This window comes from Tenrec ecaudatus, chromosome 9 (assembly GCF_050624435.1).
Source record: "Tenrec ecaudatus isolate mTenEca1 chromosome 9, mTenEca1.hap1, whole genome shotgun sequence".
Lineage (NCBI taxonomy): Eukaryota > Metazoa > Chordata > Mammalia > Afrosoricida > Tenrecidae > Tenrec > Tenrec ecaudatus.
In genome coordinates this window covers 78,048,191-78,073,403 of record NC_134538.1, presented here as the reverse complement: position 1 = coordinate 78,073,403, position 25,213 = coordinate 78,048,191, and the positions used below count along the sequence as shown (strand labels likewise).

The 25,213-nt window shown below is 50.4% G+C and overlaps 1 protein-coding gene across 1 annotated transcript in view; it reads left to right on the top strand.

The window, feature by feature from the left end:
* Positions 1-25,213, top strand: part of WIPF3 (WAS/WASL interacting protein family member 3) — a 98,625-nt gene that overhangs the window by 59,892 nt on the left and 13,520 nt on the right. The window contains exons 4-6 of the mRNA XM_075557327.1: positions 15,339-15,471; positions 19,138-19,269; positions 21,165-21,953. Of these exons, the coding sequence (XP_075413442.1) occupies positions 15,339-15,471; positions 19,138-19,269; positions 21,165-21,953 (1,054 nt within the window). The remainder of the gene's footprint in view (positions 1-15,338; positions 15,472-19,137; positions 19,270-21,164; positions 21,954-25,213) is intronic.

The following is a 25,213-nucleotide window of genomic DNA, read 5'->3' as shown; positions in this document are numbered from 1 at the left end:
TTGTATGTTGCAAACCCTTTCTTTGTTCCCTTACCCTGGCTCCCAAACCAGCCTGGTGTGCACCGTGGAGGGAGCAGAGAGAAGAAGCCCCGCCCCCACAAGACTAGCTGTTGCTCCAGCGAGAGAGAGAGAGAGAGAGAGAGAGAGAGAGAGAGAGAGAGAGAGAGAGAGAGAGAGAGAGAGACCTGGATAGAAATGGAAATTCTGAGGACTGAGGTGGAACCGAAGGCCTTTGCACTCATTATTTTCTCTTATTAGTTATGTCAGTCATTTGCAAATTAGTCTTCCAGGAGGGCAGTACTTTTTAGGCTATAGGAAATGGAAGAGATAAGCTTGCAAGCAGACTTAAAGATGGTGTTTAAATAATGTCTATTGATCAACTACTCAGAGCCATGCCCTTGTCTCCAAATGTTGGCCTCTTTACTTGGCTTTAAAAAGGCTTAAAAGTAAAACTTCCTATAACTTAAAATGCCGCCATCATAGCTTGGCATTTGAAAGCAAGTGGGAGAAGTGGAATTGCCGTCATATTTCGAGGGACGCAATGAAAGGTGTAAAGATGGCTTGCAGGGATCTGAGCTCCAGCATGTCCTTAACCGGTGGCTGCTCCGCCCACCCCTGTGTGTGTTTAAAGCAGCTGCACGGGGCCTGTGGAAGGAGAGTGATGTCAACTCAGCAGAGTCAGAGTGCCAGGGGTGCAGGGTTGTGTTGTTGTGAGTGCCCATGTACAGCAGAATGAAAAAATGCCCAGCCCGGTGCCATCCGCACAATTGGCACCATGTCTGAGCCCATTGCTGCAGCCACTGTGTCCATCCATCTCACTGAGGGGCTTCATTTGTTCACTGACTTGGGTCAGGGTACACCTTAGTCCTCACAGAGACATCTTGGCTTTTTAACATTTTAAAGAGGCATTGTGCAGATCTCCCTGTGTGATGCATCGTTTGATTGCTTGGCTGTTGCTTCCACGAGAGTTGATTGTGGATCCGAGTAAAATGAACACCTTAAAACTTCAATTTTTCTCCGTTTGTCCTGCTGCTGTCTGTGGGTCCAGTTGCCGGGATTTTGTTTTCTTTATCTTGATGTGTGATCTGTACTGAAGGCTGTGTGATCTTTGATCTTCATCAGTAACTGCTTCAAGTCCTCTTCATTTTCAACCAGCGAGGTGGGGCCAGCTGCAGATGGCTGGTTGCAGCAGTGCCTGATGGCATGGTTTGCTTCACATCGTCCAGCTTCCCAGTTGACGTGTTCATTGCAACACAATTCTCATGGATGGCACACATGTGATGGGCATGGTGGTGGCTGAAAGATGAGTGGATTCATTATGGCATGCCAGGAGTTTCCACTCAAAGATAGACACAGATAAGACAATCTATAAAAGCTCTATTAGGACCCCTGTTGGTGGTAATGGGTTGATTGGGTTGATATATATATATATATATATATATATATATATATATATATATATATATATATATATATATAGAGAGAGAGAGAGAGAGAGAGAGAGAGAGAGAGAGAGAGATTGGAAGACTCCCTTGGGGCAGTGGCTACATACCTTGATCTAGCAGTGTGTGGGATTTCCAGAGGAGCCCTGGCAGTGTAGGGTTGGAGCACGTGGGGACTAAGCAAAAATCAGTTTGAATCCATCAGTCACCCACAGGAGAAAGCCTCCCACTTCCATAAGGACCACAGCCTTGGGAACCCTGCCCTCGAGGGCCGCTGTGAGTGCTACTTGGAGTACAAAAGCGACTCCGTCTCCAATATCACTTAAGGAGAACATTTACTAAGTCTTAAAGGAGACAAGACAACACAAAGACACCGACATGTCATCCACATGAGGAAGCATGGGGCCAGAATGGCAGTTGAGGATTCAAGTCAGGAAACTAGTCCAATACGGCCTGGAACACAGGGAGCTGTCCCAAACTCATGGTTGGTGGCAGATCAAGATATCGCCGTCACAGCTGAGACTATAGGAGCAGGAACAGGACCATGACAAGGACAGGTCCACTGTGTCCCATGGAAGGGCTTCCAAGATTGTTCCAGGGCTTTCCGACCAATGCAGTCAGGCCACAATGGATAGGCACATGACTTATGACTGTGTGACCCTGGTTCTGTCCCCAGATGGTGACCTCCATCAAAGACACACCCAGGCAAGCCCCTACAAGAAACTGTCCCTCCCTGGGCTGGCTGAAGAGGGGTGGAGGTAATCTACTTCCCAAGGCACTCTCTGAGGGCAAGATTGACTGTCTACATCCTTGGTTCACGATCCGGAAGATTTCCACGGAGGCTCAGTCTATGTGAGAACTCTGCAGATGGGTGTTGGGCTATCACCATCATCCACAGCCTTCTGTAAATGGGGGTGCTCAGAATTTAAGTTCTCATACAATGGAAATCAACTCAATAGCAACGAGTGTGGTGTTTTGTCTTGTTTTGCTTTATTCTGCTCTCCTGGAGTCCCAGGATGGAGTAAATCATTAAGCTGGATTACCAATTGAAAACTCAGAGGGTTGAACCCACCCAGAGCGCCTCAGAAGAGAGGCCGGGTGATCTGCTCCCGTAATAACTCCACACAGTGCAGCTCTGCTGTCTGCAGCCCCTGCAGTCGCCGGGGACTGGAATTGACTTGAAGACAGCAGGTTTGAGATGGAAAGTCGGATATATTTTGTGGGGAGTTGGACCAAAATCTGAATAGGGAACCTAGTTTTGGAGGCCAACGAGGAGATTCAAGTGTAGAAATTTAGTAATGAGGACAGGAATGGAGGCAGCAGCAGGGCATGGGGGGAGAGGTGGGAATGGTGGAGCTACGTGCCGGGGGCAGCAGAGCGAGCAGACTGTGCGGAACACAGGTGAGAAAGGAGGGATGAGCCAGTGACTCAGAGATGCAGGGCTGGATGGCTGGAGGTGGGAGTGGGCCGTTCTGACCAGCAAAATGGGAAGCTGGAGCGAGTGTCTGGAAGCGCCGAGGAATTTGGACTTTCTGTGCCTGACAGCTGAGAGGGAGAAGCCAGAGCCCGATTCCCAGGAGAGAGGTGGGTGCTGGAGGTGCGGACTTAGTAGGCATGCACTTCAGAGTGGTGACAAGTGAAGACGGAAAAGACGAGTGGGGAGTGAGAGGGAGGGAGAGAAAATCCCCAGCTGATCCAAGGATAAAACCCTTGAATAACAGGACACAAAGCAGACAGTGTTGCTGTCTTAAACTGAGGGGCAAAGGTGTAGGAGAAATCTGGGGCCCAGTTACATAGGGCCTAAGCAACAATGGACTCCAACATAGCATTGTGTGTGAGGATGAAGGACTAGACAATGTTTTGTCTGTTGTACATAGGGCTGCTATGAGCCAGAGCCACTTCGCAGCTATAGCAAGAAGGTGGAATTTTTTTGATGATTCCAACTCATGGCACCCCAGAAAAGTGGGCTGGTGGTTTTGAACTGCTGACCTTGCATTGCAATTAGCAGCCCAATGTGTGACCAGTACGACACTAGGACTCCTATCCTCCAGGCGTTAGTTGGAGCTCATCTCTGTGATTGCCTCATATTTATCTCTTGGCTCTACTCCAGGTAGTCTCTCTGGTCCTGGAAAGCCAAATGTAGTGTTCTTTCTATGTTCCCAGAACAGCATGTCTGTCCTCAGTAGAGCACCTGCCCTCCCGCCTCCATCATTTTGCTCAACTCCGACATGGCTTTCTATCTCACTTGTTGGGCTGCTATCCAAAAGGTCAGCAGTTTGAAACTACCCACCACTCCTGGGGGGAAAAAATGAGGCTTCATATTCCTGTAAAGAGTTAGTCTTGGAAACTCAAAGGGACAGTTCTATCTTGCCCTATAGGGTCGCTATGAGTCAGTCAATTCAATGTCAGTGCATGAGCAAGTCTGGAGGAGAGCCTAAGCCTAGATATTCAAAGATAGCAGGAGGCTGGGCACTCAGGGTCTGGTGAGCAAGGTGAAGGGGTTTGAACTTGATCCTGAGGACAGTAGGGACTCAGTGAAGTCTTATGTTGAAGAATATCACCGTGAATGGCATGTTCTTTTTAAAGGTTACATTGTCTGCCATGAGCAGGAGGCCAAGACAGGTGGTATGAAGACCAGGTCATGGAAGCCAATGGTCACAGTGGCCTGCATTAAGACAGCACCACAGGGATGGGGGAAAAAAGAAACAAAATTCCAAGGAAATTGCTCTGGAAAAACCAACAGAACTTGAAGATTGGTTGGGGAGAGGGAGAAGCAAGGTAGCCTCCAGGTGTCTGGCCAGCATACGGTAACCAAAATCAGGAGAGCAGATGAGATGACCAGACTTATAGGGTCAGACTCAGCCATCAAGCCTACAACCTCAGTGTCCAGAACCAGTTGACGCCCCCTTGGTGACGTCATGTGTGTCCAAGCACACCTGTCCTTTGCAGGGTTTGTAGGGGCTGAGTTCTGGAAGTCAGTCACCAGGCTTTCTTTCCAGGCGCCTCTGGGTGGACTGAAGCCTCCAACATTCCAGTGAGCAGGTAAGTGCTGTAAGCACTGGACTGCTAACTGAAAAGCTGGCAGTTCGAGCCCACCGTCCACTCTCCAGGAGAAACATGAGGCCATCCGCTTCCTTAAAGACTGACCGCCTCAGAAAGGCCAAGGAGCAGTTCTACTCTGTCCTGTAGTGCTACTGCGACTGAGGACGAACTCAGAGCAACGAGTTCACAAATGCATTTACTGGCGTTTAAGAGCCATCCCACCAATCCGTTGGGTCTGTAGGTGGCTGGTGTCAGATCTCTGTAGGGTTTTGTTGAAGACATCAGGCTTTAGAAACAGAGGTCTGGGGTACTAGGTAGCCAGGCGGGCAGGGCGGGGCAGGGGGACAATGGAAGGAATCACAGCACCGGGAGCTGAAAAGACACATCTCCTTCATCAGTCGCTTTTAAAGGGAAAGACTTTCCAACGCCCAGAGGGGAAAGCAGCCCAAGGGCCTGGACTGGATATGCTCTCTCACTGCCACTCGGTGGGTGCTGGCTCACAGCCACGCTACAGGTCAGCACAGACCCGTCTCTGTGAAGGCCCATTCAGTGACTCCTGGCGGGAGTAGAAAGCCCTGTCTTTCTCCCTCAGAGCACTTGGTAGTTTCAATCTGCTGACCTAGCAGCTCAACTCAAAACCACTGTGCCACCAGGGCTCCTGAAGATGTTCACAGCCCCCGCAAATGACTGACTGGACCCTGGGGCTCTGGCTGGAAGTCAGGGGCACAGCATGAGTTTGGGTTGAACGCAGAGCATTTGTAAAGGGGAGGGGCACTACAAAGAGCTGCCATCAACAGTCAAAACAAAACAAAAACAACTTGTATTTCCATCCAGTGGTGCACGCCCAGACTAGCTGGGGTGCCTATCTCCATGATCCATGCGGGACATGACTCTGAAGTTAACCCGCTTGCTCCACTCGCTCCTTTGTCATCTGAATACTTTCTGGAGAGCCTGACAAGAAGCAAAAGAAGCCACCAGTCCGTCCGGCAACAGAGGGTCCTAGTTCCTGTACTCCTGGACTTTCATTGGACAAGGAGGATTCTAACTATTCTATTTCAGCGCACCTCATTCTTGAATGCTCCCTCGGTGCTGTGGCTCCTTCTATTGTCCCCCTTCCCCGCCCTGCCCCACCTGTCTACCTAGCACCTTTGTCAGGCCTGGTAGGCAGGTTCTTTTTCTTAGGACCCGCCCACGTCTCCCTGGGATCCCAGGCTCTCCCTCCGGGTCCTGCTGCACCCGGACGACAGCGGTGAGAGGTGGGCAGCGCCATCCTGGCCGTCCTTGCCTTGCTCTCTGGAAGGTAGCCATGGTAATGGGATGCAAGGAGCCCGACTCTGCCGTGTGTGTGCCCACAAGCTCGGAGAAGCTGGGATAATGAGCTGCAGGCCTGGAAACCAGCGCACTAATTTGAGGCTTAACAGGCACATTGGAAAAACTACCTGGAGGAGGCCGCAAGGCTGAAATGATGAAAACGATAGGTTTGGGAGCATCCTTGAGACTAATGGACTGCCCCTGAGATCCGCATTCATATTTTTCAGAAAAACCAGTATCAGGTGGGTGAGGGAATGGTTTGGGGGTACCAGGGGACAAATCACAGGAGGACTTTCAATTCAAAGGGTTGATATAGGCTGGACAGCCCTCTTCCTGCCCCCAGACTACCCTGAACCTTGGTCGAATCTGTTCGTGCCTGCCACCTGCACTGAGTTGTTGCAGCTATGAACCAAGGTGCACACGCTTTTGTGACTCATCAGGGTAGGAGGGCAGGTGCCCGGCCAAATTTTTTTTAATAAATCATTTTACTGGGGGCTCTTACAGGTCTTATTCCATACATCAATTGTATCAAGCATATTGTTACATATGTTGCCATCATCCCTTTCTAGACATTTACTTTCTATTTGAGCCCTTGGTATCAGCTTTTTTTTCCTTCCCCCCCCCAAATCCCACCCTCATGACCCCTTAATAAATGATAAATTATTATCGTTTTCATATGTTACACCAGCCACTGTCCCTCTTTACCCACAGTTTCTGTTGTTCATCCCCCTCCCCCAGGGGGTGGATTATGTGTTAATCATTGCAATCGGTTCCCCTTCTTCTCCTCCCCCTGCCACCTCCTGCCTATCCTCGCTACTCCCATTTCTGTTCCTCAAGGGTTATCCGACCTGGATGCCGTGTGTCGTGCGCTCCATCTGTACCAGTGTCCATGCTCTGGTCTAGCCAGAACTGAAAGGCAGGGATGGGGTCGTGATAGTGGGAGCTGAGGAAGCCTCAAAGAACCAGAGAAATATTGTTTGTTTCATTGGTGCTATACTGCACCGAGTGACTCATCCCTTCTTTGTGATCCTTCTGTGAGAGGATGTCCCATTGTCTACAGATGGGTTTGGGCTCATGGCCACTAGCCCCCGACCTCCCACATGCCCCTAGCACAGTGGTTCTCAATATGTCTTTTGGTTGGTTTGTTTTGGGTCTTCCGGTGCCTGTTACTTGATCCCATGGGCAGCTCAAGATCACACAGGCTGGTGTGCTTCTTCCATGTGGACTTTGTTACTTCTCTGCTAGATGGCCGCTTCTTTAACTTCAAGTCTTTAAGACCCCAGATGCTATATCTTGTGATAGCCGGGCACCATCAGCTTTCTTCACCACGTTTGTTTATGCACCCGTTTGTCTTCAATGATCATGTTGGGGGGGTGAGCGTCACAGAATGCCAGGTTGTTAGAACAAAGGGGTCTTTCTTGTGTTGAGGGAGGGCATGAGCATAGGCCCAAATTCCATCCACTTCCTCAATGTATTGTCATATAAATATATGAACATAGGACAATACCTCTATTATTATGAAGTTATATGTTGACATAAGTGTACACCTATGTTTATACCTCTATCCATAGCTTTGCTTCTTAGATCTTTCCTGTTTCCTTTGACATTTCTCCTTCCCCCAACGCCAGGCAAATTTTTAATGCTACCTTTGAATGGGGGCAGTGAGTGTGGTGGCGTTGGTTTTGGGGTGGGGGGAGGCTCTGCTAGTACTTCAGGTTTCGTATTTCTACTCTGATTGACTCCCTTCAGATTTTTTTCAGCTTAGCAACCATTGGATGGGCTAATTGACATCACTACTGGACTGTGTTGCTTCTGTAGGGCCCCCAGCTATTCAGTTTCAAGCCTGTCCTGGGAGGACTGAGTCACCCAGTCATCACCAAGGGAAAAAGAGGAAACATGAACTAAGGGGTGTGTGTGTGTATGTGTGTGTCCATGTATGCGTCATGGGGAAAATGTTCTCTCCCTTAGTTATATTTTTAGTAAAGTGGCCAATCACCAAGATTTTCATAAAATCAAACATCCAGTGAATGCTTGGACATATTTCTTTCCTGTTCCTGTATCTTGTAGCCACAGTTTTAAAAATAAAAGACTTCTCACTGCTATTAAATTGTTTCAGATGCACAATGACCCTATAGAATGGAATAGAAGTGCCCCCATGGGCGTCTGAGACTGGACTCTTATGCAAACAGAACCAAAAACTAAACTCCCTGCCATTGAATCAATGCTGACTCATAGTGACCCCATATGGATTTCTGGGACTGTAACTATTTATGGGAGCAGAATGCCCAGTCTCTCCCACAGAGCCGCTGGTGGTTTTGAACTGCCCTGATCCATGAGGATCACAGTCCAGCGTGTCACCACGGCCCCACCAGGGCTCCCACGGGAATAGGAGCCCCTCTCCTGAGGAGCGGGTGGTGGATTGGAACTCTGTGGCTGTGTGGTTAGTAGTCCAACGCCTAACCAACTATGCCACAGGGACTCCTTAAAAAAACTGCTCAGGGTCGTAGAAAAAAAGTGCAGCAAAGCAAACTATGGTTGGTTGAACTGAGTCGAGGTGGCTGCCGTTGAGTAATGACATTGCAGGTGACTAAGAACTTCAATGGCCTTTCGTAGGAGACTCATTAAGCCTAACGGTATAGAGCATCATGCGGGCCTGGTGATGAATACCTTTCTACCTCGAGGGGATCAAAGGGGTGCGCTGTAGCTATCAGAGAGGGAGAGCCCACTGATGGAAAGTCTTCAGGGGCCCACCTCTGATCCAGAGAACGCTGAGCCATCTCCAGAGGGAGAATGTTCCATGAGGCTGAGACAGCTGATCTGCAACCTGCAAACATGAATGTGACTTGACCCCGCTGGCCTGGCAAGTTGTATAGTTTTTGTTTTTCCAGCTTGCATATATTTTACTTTTCACAGCAGTGTTCTTGGCATTTCATTTACGGTACCATACAATCCAATGGTTTGAATGGATCCGAGCTGCGCAGTCACCACCACAATCAATGGTAGACCAGTTTCTTCATTCTTGTGCTCATGGTCACCAGTACCCCCCGCTCCCCCACATGCCCCTATCACAGTGATTCTCAACCTTCCTCATGCCGCGACCCTATCATACAGTCCCTCATGTGGTGGTGAACCCCTAACCATAACATTATTTTCGTTGCTACTTCATAACTGTCATTTTCCTACTGTTATGATCGTCATGTAAATATCTGATATGCAGGATGTATTTTCATTGTTGTAAATTGAACGTAATGAAAGCATAGTGATTAATCACAAAACAATATGTAATTTTATATTGTGAAATATTTATTTCTAATTACAAATAAATGAAATTTTGTCTTGAAGCATGGTGTAGCATGGGTAACAGTCTCCATGAGGGGTACTCGTATGTGGGCGTATCTGCGTGTGGCCAGACCTGCCTGGAGACTGATAGAGGAGCGGTGTCTCAGAGTTGTAAGACCATTGGAAATGTGTTTTCCAATGGTCTTAGGCGACCCCTGTGAAAGGGTCTTTCCACCCCCAAAGGGGCTGAGACCCACAGGTTGAGAACTGCTGCCCCAGCATAACCCTAAGAAGCTATTGATTCACTGACTCTCTCAATGGATGCCCCTGTCCTGGACATCACATAAAGAACATCATACACAAAAACCAAAATACTCCAACAACAACAACAACATAAAACACACCAAAAAATCTCAATAAAAAAGCTCACAAAAAGAGCTAGGAGTCAAAGGGCATTTATGGAGGTCTAGACAAAGACATGTACATGCAAATATATATAGGAGGATGGGGAAATAGATCTATGTGTCTATATTTATAGGTTAAGTATTAAGGTGGCGGAAGGACCTTGGGCCTCTACTCAAACACTCCCTCAATGCATGAATACTTTCTTTTATTAAATTGGAACTCTATGATGCTCACTCTCCCTACACAACGGCTGGAGCCAAAGTGGGTGAACAAGTAAATGTGGTGAAGAAAGCTGATGGTGCCCGGCTATCAAAAGAGATAGTGACTGGGGTCTTAAAGGCTTGAAGATAAACAAGCGGCCATCTAGCTCAGAAGCAACAAAGTCCACATGGAAGAACACACCAGCCTGTGTGATCGAGTGGTCCTGAAGGGATCAGTTATTAGGCATCAAAGAACAAAATATCATTGACTGCACACCTCCATGATAGGATCGCTGAAGACAAATGGGCCAAAGGGACCAGGTATAAGGCATCATGCAAAAAAAAAAAAGATACATGTGTGTATATGTATATATATTGTGTGTATGTATATATATATATATATATATATATATCATATTGAATGAAGGGGGAAGTTCAGAGTGGAGACCCAAGGCCCAAGTGTCGGCCAATGGAGATCCCCTCATAGAGGGGTTTAGGAGAGGAGATGGGTCAATTAGGGTGCGAGTTAGTACCGATGAAGAACACAGCTTTCCCCCAGATCCTGGATACTTCCTCCCCCCAACTACCATGATCCGAATTCTACCTTGCAGGGCTGGATAGGGCAGAGGTTGTACACTGGTACATATGAGGGCTGGAGGCACAGGGAATCCAGGGTGGATGATACCTTCAGGACCAAGGGTGTGAGGGGTGATGCTGGGAGAGTGGAGGGTGAGTGGGTTGGAAAGGGGGAACTGATTACAAGGATCTACATGTGACCTCCTCCCTGGGAGAGGGATGGCAGAGAAGGGGGGGAAGGGAGACTCCGGATAGGGCAAGATATGACAAAATAACGATGTATAAATTACCAAGGGCACATGAGGGAGGGGGCAGCGGGGAGGGAAGGGAAAAAAAGAGGATCTGATGCAAAGGCCTTAAGTGGAGAGCAAATGCTTTGAGAATGATTGGGGCAGGGAATGTATGGATGTGCTTTATACAATTGATGTATGTATACATATGGACTGTGATAAGAGTTGTATGAGCCCCTAATAAATTGTTTTTTTTAAAAAAAGCTCACAAAAAATTAAAAGCTAGAACCAATTAAAAATGGGTCAAATGGGAAAAACAAATGATAAGATATTCAATTTTAACCTAAATCATCCCGTGTTAATTCCCTTTCTGCTGCAGTCTGCCTGAGGGCAGGGATTTTCACATCCCTGGTCAGCGGGGTGGGCGAGGGAATTCAATGGAAACTTAATCCTTGAGGGATCTCTGTCAATGGATGGGGGCTTTCACTGCCATCTGTTGGCTTGGAAGGTTTTTATCAACAATCTGTCAAACTCCTCAGGAATTTATGGAAGCATCATACTGGCTGGGTATGACTCACTGCCATTGAGACCCTTCTGACTCATAGGGACCCTCAAGGGCAGTGTACTGCCTAGAGACTGTAACTCTTTCCAAGAGTAGAAAGCCTCATCTTTCTCTCAAAGAGATGCTGGTGGTTTCAAACTGCTGACCTGTAGTTAGCAACTCAATGTAGGATAGCCCACTATGGCACTGGGTACTAGAATTCAAGTCATGATGTCAAGGACATGGCACATTCTTCATCACCCTCACCTGAAAAGCCTGCAATGTGCTGCGTTAGGGTGTGGGAGGTGCATTTTGGTGATCAATAGAAAATTTCCTCTAAATGGATTGTGTCAATCCTTCATGGGGTAGTTGGATGGGTCTTCTCATCTGTCTAGTTGCTTCTTTAAACAGAGGAAACTAGCTCAACGTGAGCCATCTCTCCCTTCCCTCTTCCACATTGGTTGGGGCATGAGTATCATTCTAATTCACCGTCTTGCTTCTCTTAAAGCGAGGAAGAAAATGACAAGACACGTTCCCCACCTCTCTAATAAAAGCCCTAATCACAACACACACATGAGATTGTAATGACAAATTTATACAAACATGTTCACAGCTTCCTGGTTGTTGGTACCTTTTCTTGCCATTAATTATTCAGAGATAAATTGAGAGGAGGCTTCAGCATCTTAAAACTTGGCAGTTCAAATGATTTATTGATGGGAAGGGTTTATGTCTTCACTGTGGTTCTGAGAAACAGAACCAGTGATGAATATACATCTCTTTTTTATCATTTTATTGGGGCTCTTACATCTCTTATAACAATCCGTATATCAATTGTATCAAGTACAATTGTACATATGTTGCCATCATCCTTTTGAAAACATTTTATTTCTACTTGAGCCCTTGGTATTAGCTCCTCATTTTTTCCCTCCCTTCCCCACCCTCCCACACTCATGAACCCTTGATAAATTATTATTTTCATGTCTGAGATCACATGATAGAAACTTCCTCACTGCAGAGAGTTCTCCCGCCTGGGTCTTCCAACGCAGCCCCTCTACTTAGTCTCCAGCCATGTTACTTCTGGAGCGCCCTATTCTAAATAAGCCATGGAAGCCCCCACTGAGGCAGCTCAAGCCGCAATGGAAGGGACGCAGCTGGATCTCGGCGCTCCGGCAGAGTTAGGACAAAGGCTACGGAGCTGGTCTATTTAGGAAGCATGTCAGCAGTCTTGGGAACTCGTGTCCTAAAGCCCGCGTGGCCCTGGCACAGCCAGCATGTTGCCAAATAGAGCACAAGCAGCAGATCTGGGTGTGATGCCTGTGACCTTGAACAGACTCTTTCATGGTCTCCGTGTCCCTGCCTGTAGAATGCCGGCCAGCTCATTCTACGCTCCCAAGGCTTCCTGGGGATTTGTGGGGGCCAGGAACCCCTGGTGGCACAAACGCTTGAGCACTCCACTGCTAGTTTTAATTTGGCAGTTCAAATCCACCCAGAGGCTCCTGGAAGACCGCTTCCACAAGGTCATGCACAGCCTTGGACACTCTATGGGGCCGTTCTAGTCCACACTCATGAGGTCATGAGCACTGAGAGAGCTGGCATGAAACATTCCTGACTATTCCCTGCTCTCCCTCTCAGCCCCACTTTCCCTCTCACTCCCTACTTTTCCCCATTGCTTCCTGGTGACTTAAGTGCCACCATCCTGCCCTCAGAATCAACTGCCAGAGCTGGAATCTGCTTCAACTATGAGACCCACTGGGCCACCTCGGACCCAAGGGCCTAGGGACTGAGCAAGACTTCAGCACCACTCAGGAAAACAGCCCAGAGCAAGCCAAGCAAGGCAGCAGGACAGACTGCCATCATCGTGCTGGGGAGTTCAGCAAACTATGGCCCAGGAGGCAGCCTGGGGACACTAGGAAGGGTGAGCCTTCATAAGCTGGGACCAGGAGTCAAAGACCCCCCCAGAGAGAGAAGCCAGGCACGTGGCAGGGCTAGCCTGGGAGGAAGGGAGGAGAGTTATGATGTAGGGTTCCTGGGAGCCCTGGTGACTCAGGGGTTACATGTAGGGTGGTTATCCGCAAGGTCGGCAGGTCACAAGCACGAGCTGCTCTTCATGAGAAAGATGGGGCTGTCTGCTCCTGTGAAGAGCCGCAGTCTCGGAAACCCTCAGGGGCAGTGCTGCCCTGTCCTGCAGGGTTGCTGGGAGTCAGGAGTGACTCAATGACAGTGAGCTTTTTGAGTTTCTTTCAGCAAGGTATTCCAGTGGCTCCGTCAGGTAAGTATCGGACTGCCAACCTCAAGGTCGGAGATTCAAACCCAGCAGTTGCTCCAGGGCCAAGGGATGAGGCTTTGTGCTCTGGTAAATAGCTACAGCCTCAGAAACCCCACCTAAGAGCAGCGGTAAGACTGCCCTTGGTGACTAATTGAAAAGTTCATGTTCAAGTCCATCAGAAATGCCTTGAAGAGAAGCCTGGCAATCCACTTCCCCCAAATCCATCGTTGAAAACCCTCTGGAGCCCAGCTGTACTTTGCTAGGGGTCAGCATCAACTTGCAGAAAACAGGCTCAGGGTCCGATGACGTTGTTGGTTCTGCGGTACAACTCTCATCTTTCATGTGCAGGGTGGTCGTCAGACGTCATGGACCCCATTCTCAATCGGGTCCACCCCACAGGAGAGCCCAGAACTGCCCATGCCATCGTCTGGTCTGTAGCTTTTCCAGGAGCAGACGGCTAGCACGCTCCTTCCATGAGCTCAGACCACCAAACTTTCAGTCAGGAGCTGAGCACTTCACCATTGCGTCACCACAGCACCCTCCATGCGAGATGCTTGGCCTTAATTCTTAAACTGTGCACCTCCCGCACAGCCACCATCTGTCGGTGGAGGCGCGTGGGCAGCTATGGTGCTGACCAGGCTTCAGCAGAGCCTCCAGGCTCAGATGCATGAGCAAGAGAGAGCTGGCAACCAACTTCTGAAAACCAGCTAATGGGAATCTTATCTTCGCAGTTGATCCCAAAGCAACTGTGGGGATGGCACAGGACTAGGCGGTTCAGGGTCAGCGCGAGTCCAGGGTGGACTCGGCATCAGCCAACAGTCACAGTCACACCAAGGTCTCCAGGGAAGAGCCTGTGCCCCCGACTGGGCTGTGAGCAGGACCTGCAGGTCACCGCACGCACGGGCGAGCTCAGCCTTGGGGAGGGGACTGTGCAGGGGAGGGGAGACAAAGAAGGCATGGAACTCACCGAGGGAAGGGGCAGCTGGGAGATTTTCTTTTTAAAATAATTTATTTTAACAAATCATTTTATTGGGGGCTCTTGCAGCTCTTATAACAATCCATACATCCATGTATCAAGCGCATTTGTACCTATGTTGCCATCATCCTTGTCAAAACATTTTCTTTCTACTTGAATCCTTGGTATCAGCTCCTTTTTTTCCCCTCCCTTCCCTACCCCTCCCACCCTCATGAAACCTTGATAAATTATAAGTTATTATTATTTTCATATCTTACACCATCCACTGTCTCCCTTCACCCATGTTTCATTTGTCACCCTGGGGGTCGGGGTTATACATTGATCATAGCAAACGGTTAACCCTTTCTCTCCCCCCTTCCTCTCTATCCTCAAGGTATTGCTACTCTCCTTATTGTTCCTGAGGGGTTTGTCTTTCCTGGATTCTGTGTGTTGAGAGTTCTTATCTATACCAGTGTACACGCTTCGTCTGATCTAGCCAGATTTGTATGGTAGAACTGGGGTCATAATGGGAGGGGGGATGGAGCATTAAAGAACTAGAGGAATGTTGTGTGTTTCATCAGTGTTATACTGCACCCTGACTGGCTCATCTCTTCCTTGCGACCCTTCCGTGAAGGGATGTCCAATTGTCTACAGATGGGCTTTGGGTCGCCACTCCACCCTCCCTCTCATTCCCATTGATACGATTGTTTGTTCTGGCTCTTTGATGCTTGATACCTGATCCCATCGACATCTCATGATCACACAGTGTGCTTCTTCCATGTGGGCTTTGTTGCTTCTCAGCTAGATGGCCACTTGTTTAACTTCAAGACTTTAAGAACCCAGACGCTATATCTTTTGATAGCCGGACACCATCAGCTTTCTTCACCACATTTCCCATGCTCCCATTTTGTCTTCAGTGATCGTGTTGGGAAGGTGAGCATCACTGAATGCCAGGTTATTAGAACAAAGTGTTCTTGCATTGAGGGAGTACTTAAGTAGAGGCCCAATGTCCATCTGCTACGTTAATACTTAACATATTATCAGCGAATGTTCTCTACAACTATCTTACAGTCCATCTTGTTCTCTTTCAGGTCGGCGCAGACACTACCAGCTTAAGGAAGCCAGATCCGAAAGGTCGGAGTGCATTGTTGGCAGATATCCAGCAGGGAACTCGCCTACGAAAAGTCACTCAGATCAATGACCGCAGCGCCCCCCAAATCGAAAGTAAGTGCACGAGGTAGCCAGGGCACCATGCGCTGAGGACACACCTCCGACTCTCTGAGCCCTGTGGGTACACAGACCAACGGGGCTAGGAAAACCAGCTTCCTTCCAGGTCTTGTCTACAGTGCATTTCCCTCCCTGTCAAATGCCAATAAGACCCCCATGGCGGGGTAACCTTTTTAGTCACTATTACCACGATGATGGTACAAGACACCCAACGCAAAATTGACCTTTCTAAAGTGCACAAGGCCGGTGCATTTAGTACATTGTGGGCTTCGTGGAGCCATCACCACTCTTTGGTTCTGGATTATTTTTATCACCTGAAGCAAACCCCCTGCCCAGTAAGCAGTTACTCCCTACCTTCTGCTCTCAGAGGCTGGCAATGGCTCCTCTACGTCTGTGTCGCTGACTTTTCGTGCTGTGGGCAGCTCTGGGGAATGAGATCACAGTCTTTAGGTGTGGCTTGCTTCTTCACGCAGCACCCTCTTTCCCGGGAACCCGCGGGGCGGCGTGCTCCCACCTTCAGCCTTTTCTAGGGCTTGCTAGTGCCCTCCTGTGCAGATGAGCCCCAGCTTGTTTCTCCAGTAGGCGGTGACTTTAAAGATGACTTATGATGATTCGAGTTTAAAAGTTTATTAGTGGAGACAAGGGGTGCTCAGGTGGATGAATGGGCAAAAGTGGGGGCTCATTGCTTCAGGAAACACTAAGCTTCTAGTAAAGGTGACAGTTGATCATCATGAACACAGTTAATGTCATTGACTCGGACAGGTGAAGCCAGGTCAAACGCAAATGATCTGTCACACACACACACACACACACACACACACACACACACTTTTAAAAGCTGGGGGAAATTTTCAATTATCTTTTCATTCTAATACTATAGATACCAAGCAACAAAGACAAAAACTCACTGCCAGTGAGTCAATTCTGACTCGTGGTGACCCTACGGGGCAGGTTAGAACTGCCCCCGTGGGTTTCTGAGGCTGTAACTCTTGACAAGAGTAGGAAGTCTTGTCTTTCCCCTGAGACTGTAGATAAATACCTGCAGACACAAACATATAGGCATGTCTATAGGCACATGTGTGTCTATATACACACAAGGGGGCTTCAAAAAGCTGTGGGACACTGGTATTAGATTTAGAGTACCATTAAAAAGATAATAGATTCCCCACAACCTTTTCAAAAGCCACACGTACATAGTTAGCAGAGCACAGGGGAAGGTCGTTTCTCCTGTGTCAGCAGCCTCCTCCTCAATCACAGAAAATGAAATCTCCGCCGGAAAGAAGGCAAGGATCTTCTTCTGTTTTCACGAGGAAGCAGGCTTGGGCACGCTCTGTCTCACAGGCCACGCCCTACAGCTTGTAGAGCAGGACGCCTAGAAGAGGCGCCCGGCTGGCCTGGAGCCAGCGACCCCGCTCCGGCTCTGGCTCTGCTACCAGGAAAGTCAGTGGACTCCTGAGGCTCAGTTTGCTCGTCTGCAAAAAGGGGGTGGGGAGGGTGATAATAATACGTGCTCTCTTTTTCCCCAAGACAAGTAAACGTTGACTGCAGAGCTCTTTATCAATGTGAAGCATTAATATATTTAAAATTATGTGTGTGATAATTTGGGGGGTTAATTGTATCTGCGATCTGTAATTGTATGCTAATAGGCAAAGACAGACAACATTTTAAGAAGGTTAACACTGATTGCAATAAAAATTAGTTTCTGGTGAGACTAACTACCTAGTTGCTCCATCCAAATTAATAGATAAATCTGTTTTATTGACACAGCCGCTTCATAATATATTTTAAACGATGAATTCTCCAAATAGTCTGGCCACATTCATCCACCAGTGGGCACTGTATCCTAATTCCTCAGCGCACAGTAGCTTCAGGTTTTAAATGTTTTCTGCCCAGATGCTTGTTGAAGCGAACAATCTCCTTATGGCGGGTGGGAACCACACACACTAGGAAGCTGGAATTGGCTGTGTCGCCGGGGACTGTGAGTCTTCTCTTGCCTAGAAGCTGTCTGCAGGGGTAGGGCGGGGCAGGGCCACGGAGGCATGGGTGGGTGCCCCTGGGGAAGTGAAAACAGCAGCAGGAGGAAAAGAAATTTGGAGCAATTTCTGTAACTCTGTAAGGGAAGAGAAAGCCTCATCTTTCTCCTGAGGAGAAGCTGGTGGTTTTGAACTACTGACCTTGAGGTTAGCAGTCCAATTCGTAACCCACAAGGGCACCAGGGATCCTTTTTTTTCCCTTCCTATAGCCAAGTAGTGTAGTTGAGAAGGGGCAACTCTACACCAACGTTGTTAAGTATTGTCTAATTTGGAGGGCGCTGCCGCTCCCCCCATGGGGCTCTCTGGTGGCATAGTGAGTTATGCAATGGGCCGCAAAAGGCAAGGTTAGCAGTTCAAACCTACCAGGGGCACTGTGGGGGAAAGATGAGGCTTTCTACTCCCATAAAGAGTTCCCATCTGGGAAAACCACAGGGGCAGTTCCACCCTGTCCTGTCATATCCATGTGAATCAGAATTGAGTCGATGGCAGCGTTTGGGTTTTGAGCTTGGCCATCCCCACCCCCACCCAGGGCCCCATAGATGTCTCCAGCACGGCAGTGCAGGTGTACATCACTCAACATCCACAGTCTGTCCTGCCCAATAGGGCATGATGCGCTCTGTTGTGTGGCCACCATGCTCGACACAGGCAGTGCCCACACCAGTGGAAGCTAAATCCCCAGAAAGGCTATGATGCCCACACAAGGCTGAGGGCAAGGGGTAGGGCTGAGCCAGGCTGGGGCTGCACCAGCAACCAGATGAAGACTTTGCCCGGGTCTAGACACAGGGTGGGATGGGTGCACGCAAGGGTGAGGGCGAAGAGCGGTGACTGTGGGGACTCTGGTGCAGGTATCAGGAGTGAGGTTGGCATTGGCAGCCCTGTTGGCTCTTGCTGCCCTGTTGGTGCAGCTGCTTCCTGAGCAAATACAGCAATCGGTGGAGCCCATGCGGTGTAATCGTTATGAGTTGGGCTGTCATCTGAAAGGTCAGTGGTTTGAAACCACTAGCCGCTGCTCAGGAGGAAAATGGGGCGTTCTCCTGTAAAGAGTTACAATCTCAGAAACTCTACCTATCCTATCTTATTGGGTCACTATGAGTCAGCATCTACTCAGTGGTAGTGAGCTTTTGAGAGTGGTCACCTGGGCCTGGGAGCCCCCAAAAATCTGGGACGCTGGCATGCCTGTTGTCCTGTGCCAGGAGGGAGAAGCTGCAGGACTTCTGGGCGGGTGGGTGAGGCAGAGACTGGGATGCTCCCTGGAGCCCCACTGCTCATTCACTCTAGATGTTTGGGAACTGTAACCACCACCAAGTGGAAAGAATCCTTCAAAGGAGAGCTGTTGTCCCTTTAGAACAAACATATACCTGCTACGGAGTCCTGGACGTAGGTGCCGTCTGGGTTTTTCCAGACAGACATGAAGTGGCACATCTGTGTATTTAGGTCCGTTTGTTCTGGCTCCTTTTCAGGGAGGCTGGCCCCTAATGGTGAGCACTTTGCAGCACAGGCGGACCTAGCTCCATGACACCCCTGCGCGTCAGGCAGAGGGCGCTTGGGGAAGACCTGGGTGTGAGGGGCGGTCTGGGCGTGTGAGGACAGGACCCTGGCCCCAGGTCTCATCCACTTGTCTTTTTTTCAGATTCAAAGGGAGCCAGCAAAGAAGGAGGAGGCTCGGCAAGCTCCCGAGGTGGGAGCACCCCCCCAGCCTTGGGCGATCTGTTTGCAGGAGGCTTTCCTGTGTTGAGACCAGCTGGCCAGAGGGACGCAGCAGGTAAGACAGGAAGCGTGGGCTCTCCTGACCTGCTTGCAGTGGCAGGCGATCGTGCACTTAGGATCCTATGCGCGGCACGTTTCTGGGCCACAGAATTGTTCTCAAAATAGTGTTAGATTCCTCGGGTGAGAAATACGTAGGTCCTTGGCTTTGCCTGAGAAAGAAATTCACTCCGAATCCTGGTTTGTGATCCAAGCGGGTTTTGATAAAGGAGAGAAGAAGTTTCAGGTTTTATAGTTAACTGAACACGGGACTGCACCCACACACATGTGGCAACCTGAGGGGAGAGAGAGCCACAGTACAGTCGAGCGGAGGCAGAGGAGCAGTGGGAGCGGGGTGGGGTGGGTGTATGTGGGGTGGGTGGGCGGTCTCCTGGTTCTGGCCTTTTTGAGCTTTCCGGCTGGGAGGCGTGATTGACGGTACTGGTTGACCCCATTGGCTGAATTAAACCACCTGGCCTAGTTTGGGGCCCACCCAGATGTACCACCACCACCACCCACCCACCCACCCCTGCCCCCTGCCCTCGGGGCCTGAATTGGTGCATGCCCTTTGGCCTTTATGGGCTTCCAACTTCCTGTTGGGGCCTTAGACATGGAGAGGAACAACCCCTATCTTGCTTTTCGATCATCACCCTTTGTAAGTCATCCATGGTAATAATGCCGGGATGGTTTGCTAGAGTGCAGGGGGCGTGGTAATTATGTCATTGTGGCTCAGAATGTGAACCACATACCCACTGCCATGAAGTCCGTCTGCCTCATTGCCGCCCTGCACAAGGTGGCCAAGACTGTTAACCTCATCTGCCTCCCTGAGAGCGGTGGGTGGGTTTGAACTACCTACCTTGTCGTTAGCAGCTCAATGCCTCGCGCACCATGCCATCAGGACTCCTTGAGAAATATAGATTCAAACCCCAAACCAAACTCACCGCCATCAAGTCCATTCTGACACACAGTGGCCTTATAGGACAGGCTAGACCTGCCCCTGTGGGTCTCCCAGACTGTGACTCTTTATAGGAGTAGAAAGGCCATCTTTCTCCCACAGAGCGGCTATTGGTTTCAAACTGCTGACCTTGTGGTTAGCAGCCCAATGCCTAACCACTACCACCAGAGCTCCCATGTTGTGCTTCTCAGTATTTCTCTGAGCAATGAGGAATATAGACAGGATGCAAATTTGAGTCATGAGAGGGAATTGCTGTCGTTGGGGAGGAGCTGAGGGTGAGGGAACAGACGGGAAACAGTGCTTTCCTTGGAAATGTGCACAAATCTTTGGAAAGGGGGGCTGTGGACTTTCAGAGGCAGTGTCACCGAAAGGTTCCAGGTCACTTGACCTGGGCCACCAAGTGTAGGATGTCTCTGCACTGTCTCCTGAGTCCCAGGCAATCTTCCTCTCTAACAGGGAGCCAGAGAGAGCCCTGTTCACAGAGTGCTGGGGGAGGGGAATTCTTGGCACTCCACACGGGAACCGATTGGCTCATTGACCTGGAAGGTACCAGTGATGAGAGCAAGTGGTGGCCTGGAGGTGTGGAAGGGCAGGCCAGGCCTGTGCCCTGAGCTTGGAGGCCTCGAGCCCAGGGGAGAAGAGAGGAGCCCCAGTGGCGTAGGGGGTTCTACGTTGCTCACCACAAGGCCAGCGGCTGACCTGGGCTTTCCCCAGAAGAGGTCAGCCTGTTCGCCTGGACAGGGCCCTGTGTGGCCCGCAGGTTCTCCTGCTCCGGAGGCTGTCTCAAAGGACATGCAGGGAGCCATGTCTCTGCCAGGCTGTTCTCTCGCCTTGAGTTTGAGGCGGCGAGGGATTACCACCACCCTCACGGCACATACACGCACGCACGCGCACTGCCGTGATCCCGAGGTTCGCTTTTCCTGCCTGTGGTGCTAACTCAGAGCTCTTTTCGCTTCCAGGTGGCAAGGCAGGGCTGGCCCCTGGCTCCAGAGCCCCTTCTCCCAGGCTTCCTACCAAGAACCTCAGTGGTCCCCTGAATCCCCCGGCTTCTCCCCGGCTGGGAAATGCCTCAGAGGCACATGGCACTGCCCGGACAGCCCTCTCTCGCCCCAATGTGCCTGCCCCTCCTCCTCCTGCCACCCCCCCACCTCCCCCACCTTTACCCCCACCCCTGCCCCCATCCTCTCCCATCAAAGCTCCTCTGGTGTCCTCACCCAGCCAGACCTACAAAGGGAATCCCCCGATGGGTGTGCCCCCTGTGCCCACCATGGCTCCCCCACCTCCACCACCCCCACCACCCCCACCCCCACCACCTCCACTTCCCTCTGCCCCAGCCCCACCCGTGCTGGCCTCAGCTCTCAGTGACAAAGCAGTGAAGCCTCAGTTAGCACCCTTGCACCTCCCACCCATCCCACCCCCGCTCCCCCTCCTCCCACCGTGTGGGTATCCAGGGCTCAATACAGAGGCTGCAAGCCCCACCCAAGATGTTCGGGAGCCCCCAGCCCCTCCAGCTCCTCCACCCCTGCCTTCCTCGCTCCCCCTTTATGCCCCCTGCCCCCCTCGGTCTTCTGTGCCTGCACCCCCTCTGCCAGGTGCAAACAGCAGCAGTGAAGTACCACCCCCACTGCCCCCCAAGTCTCCTAGCTTCCAGGCTCCGCCCCAGAAGCCCGGGGTGCAGGCCCTGCCCGCACCACCAGCCCCTCCAGGACCTCCGTTCCTGCAGAAGAAGAGACCCGGCCGAGGCCCAGGTAAGCAGCCCTCTCTAGCCCAGGGCAAAGGCAGCAGTGGCAGCAGCAGGGCTCATTGTAATCTTGAGTGCAGCCAGAGGCAGCCCAGAAAGGGGCAAGTGAGCAGCTGGGCGCCCCACGTAGGGCACAGTGAAAATGTGTGGCTGTTGGGACTTCACCGTATGAGGCCTGTGTTTTAGAGGCAAGAAGGCTGAGGGAGGCTAAGGGACTTGGCCATGAACACACAGCCTTGGTTCCCTTGCCAACTCCGAGCCATGTGCTCCTGGGGCATCGTCTGTGAAGTGGGGCAGCTATACCACCGCATGTGAGGGCTGTGGGGGCTGAGTGCCAGAGAAGTGCTGAGGGCTCCCATTCTGCACCCCAGGATGGAGGGGGCCGGGGGTGCAGGTCATTTCCAGAACAAAGCCTCCTGCTGCATCTTTGCCTGTGTTATTTCAGGCTGGCTCTTGTCAGTAGATTGCATTCGCATCCTGCCTTATTCTTGGCAGGTTCTGCAGTTGGCTTGAGAACAGTGAGGGGCTCTATTTTGAATCATATTAAGAAACATTCTTTCATATTTCCAGCAGCCAGTGGATTTTGAATTGAGTGCAAGTCCTCAAGACTAATTTCCCTGTAGAAGGGGGGTCTATTCACTCTTAGCACTCAAATCTACACACGCCTGCATTCCCCCTACACACACACACACACACACACACACACACAGCCACTTCCAGACACACATCTCCACATCCCCATGTACACACACTCTCACATTCACACAGCCATCCTCATACACACGCATTCTCAAGCACCCATCCGCCTCCACACAAACTTCTATCCTGCCATCCCCATTCACAAACACACCCACATGCAAACCTACATGTACACACACACCCGAATGCATGCTCATGCATGCACACAGACATGCATACACACAGACATGCATATACACAGACATGCATACACACAGACATGCATACACACAGACTCACACATAAATGTGACCTGCCCTTCTGTTATGAAGGACAGTGAGAACCCTCACCAGCAGATGCTACAGACCATTGAAAACACACCCCATTGACACATACACACATCCCCAAACACATCATAGGAATACACATCACACACCTGGGCATGCATCATTCACTCTCACACGTGTACACATTAAGCCACATGCCCAAACACACTCATAAACATATGAACACTTACATGAGTAGCAGTCACAAAGTACTGCAACGGGGGTCCTGTTGATACCTGTTGTTGCTAGGTGCCATCCATCCGTCCCATCCCACAGCCCCCTGTGTACCGCAGAACTCAACACTGCCCAGCCCTATGCCTTGTAATCACTCTTCTCTCTGAGACCATTGTCACAGCCACCATATCAGTCCATCTTGTGGAGGGCTCCCCTCTTTTCTGCTGTTCCCTACCTTACCGAGCATGACGTCCTTCTCCTGGGACTGGTCTCCCCTGACAACATGTCCAAAGCATGTGAGATGAAGCCTCCTCATCCCTGCCTCCCAGGAGCATGCGTGCTGCGCTTCTTCCAAGACAGATCTGCGTGTTCTTTAGGCAGTCCGGCTGCTTTCAGGATCCGTTACCTGCAGCATAATTCAAATGCACTGATTCTTCTTCGATCCGCCTTATTCAATGTCCAGCTTTCACATGCATACAAGGACATTGAAAACTGCCCACACGTGCTCTCAGTGATACGCTTGGTCTCCTTAGGGTGGCTATATATATATTCTTTAGGCCATGGGGAAAAAAATAATATTTTGGGATCAGAGCTAATACCACGTTTTTAAAAAACCTAAGTCAATGGGCATTTTCCCAAGTCCTTGAAGACTGGCAACAGTAGCTTTCAGGTTGATCGAACATTTCAAGGGGCATCAGAAGGAGTCCAGGAAGGGTCCGGAGAGGGGAGCCCATCAGCCTTGCCAAAGGAAGAACCCGGCGTTGAATTTCCACGTGCTGACGTGCTCGCTCCTGAAGTGGCGGTCGCACACGGTGTGCCCTCAGCACGCAGCTTTCAGTCCGATGGGTGCCAACAGGTTGCATGAAGATCAGCCAGCTCATGAGTTCCCAGACTTCCTTGGCCCACTTCCCCCCTTTCCAGAAAACAAAATTATTCCATGGCCCCAGGGGAATGAAAAACGTTTGTCCGCCATCTAGGATTAAGTGTACGTATTTGCTTTTGTGCCCCTCTTCCCCTAGATAATTCTAGTGCTCCCAAGGGGGCTGTACCACTGCTTTGGGAAACACCGCGCTAACTCCAAGAGCCGATCTTTTCATCCATCCTTTAAGCTAGCTCTAAGCTACTGGGAGGCAAGGATGGCGAGACTGTGCCTCACGTGCCTGGGACGGGCTGCCAGGAGAGACCGGTCCCTGTACAAGGACGTCCTGCCTGGTAAAGGAGAGGGGCAGCAAGAAAGAGGAAGGCCCTCAATGAGATGATGGGCACAGTGGCTGCGACAGTGGACTCAGGCTAAACACAAGCATCAGGATGGCGCAGGACCAGGCCATGTTTCAGTCTGGTGTTCACGGGGTCACCGGGTCACTATGGGTCAGGACACCTTGAGGGCACATCCACAACAAGGTAATGGGATGAGGCAGCGTGACGGCCTTTCCTCCTTCCCTACCACGCGAAGGGCCAGCTTCCTGTCCAGTGCAGGGGCCGTCCATTCACTCCTTCAGTTCTTCGAAACCAGCTGCATACAGTGGATTCCAACTCACGGCGCCCCCAAGTATGTCCTAGTAGAACGACTTGGGGTTTTCAAGAGCTGATTCTTCCGACATGGATCACCAGACCTTTCTTCCAAGGCACCACAGGGTAGACCTGCTTCCCCAACCTTTCAGTCAGCAATTACGCTCTCCAGGGAAGCCCGTTGGAGACACATAGCTCCCTGGGGATCTGGGGATCTGGGAAGGGAAGGCCAAATAGTGTTGGGAGAGGTTGGGGGAAAGTAGGCTGGGGCCAGAGACCAGTCAATGGCCGAGGACTGGAGGGAGGGGAGGAACTGAGATATTCCCAGGTCTTGGAAACCACCTGCCACTTTGTGGACCTGCGCCTGGGGATGCGCATCTGCCTGGCCTCTTTATTTATGAATCTGACCGTTGAATGTAGGCTCCCCATGTCTGAAATGAGGGTAGTTTCTGCTTCCACCTTATTAGAGGGCCAGAAAGAGGCTGTTTTGTGAGCATCATGGCACAGATAATACCGGTGTACTCACCTTCGTTGCAAGAAGCGAAGCGAAGATTGCGATGTCAGTGAGAACAGGTTGCCA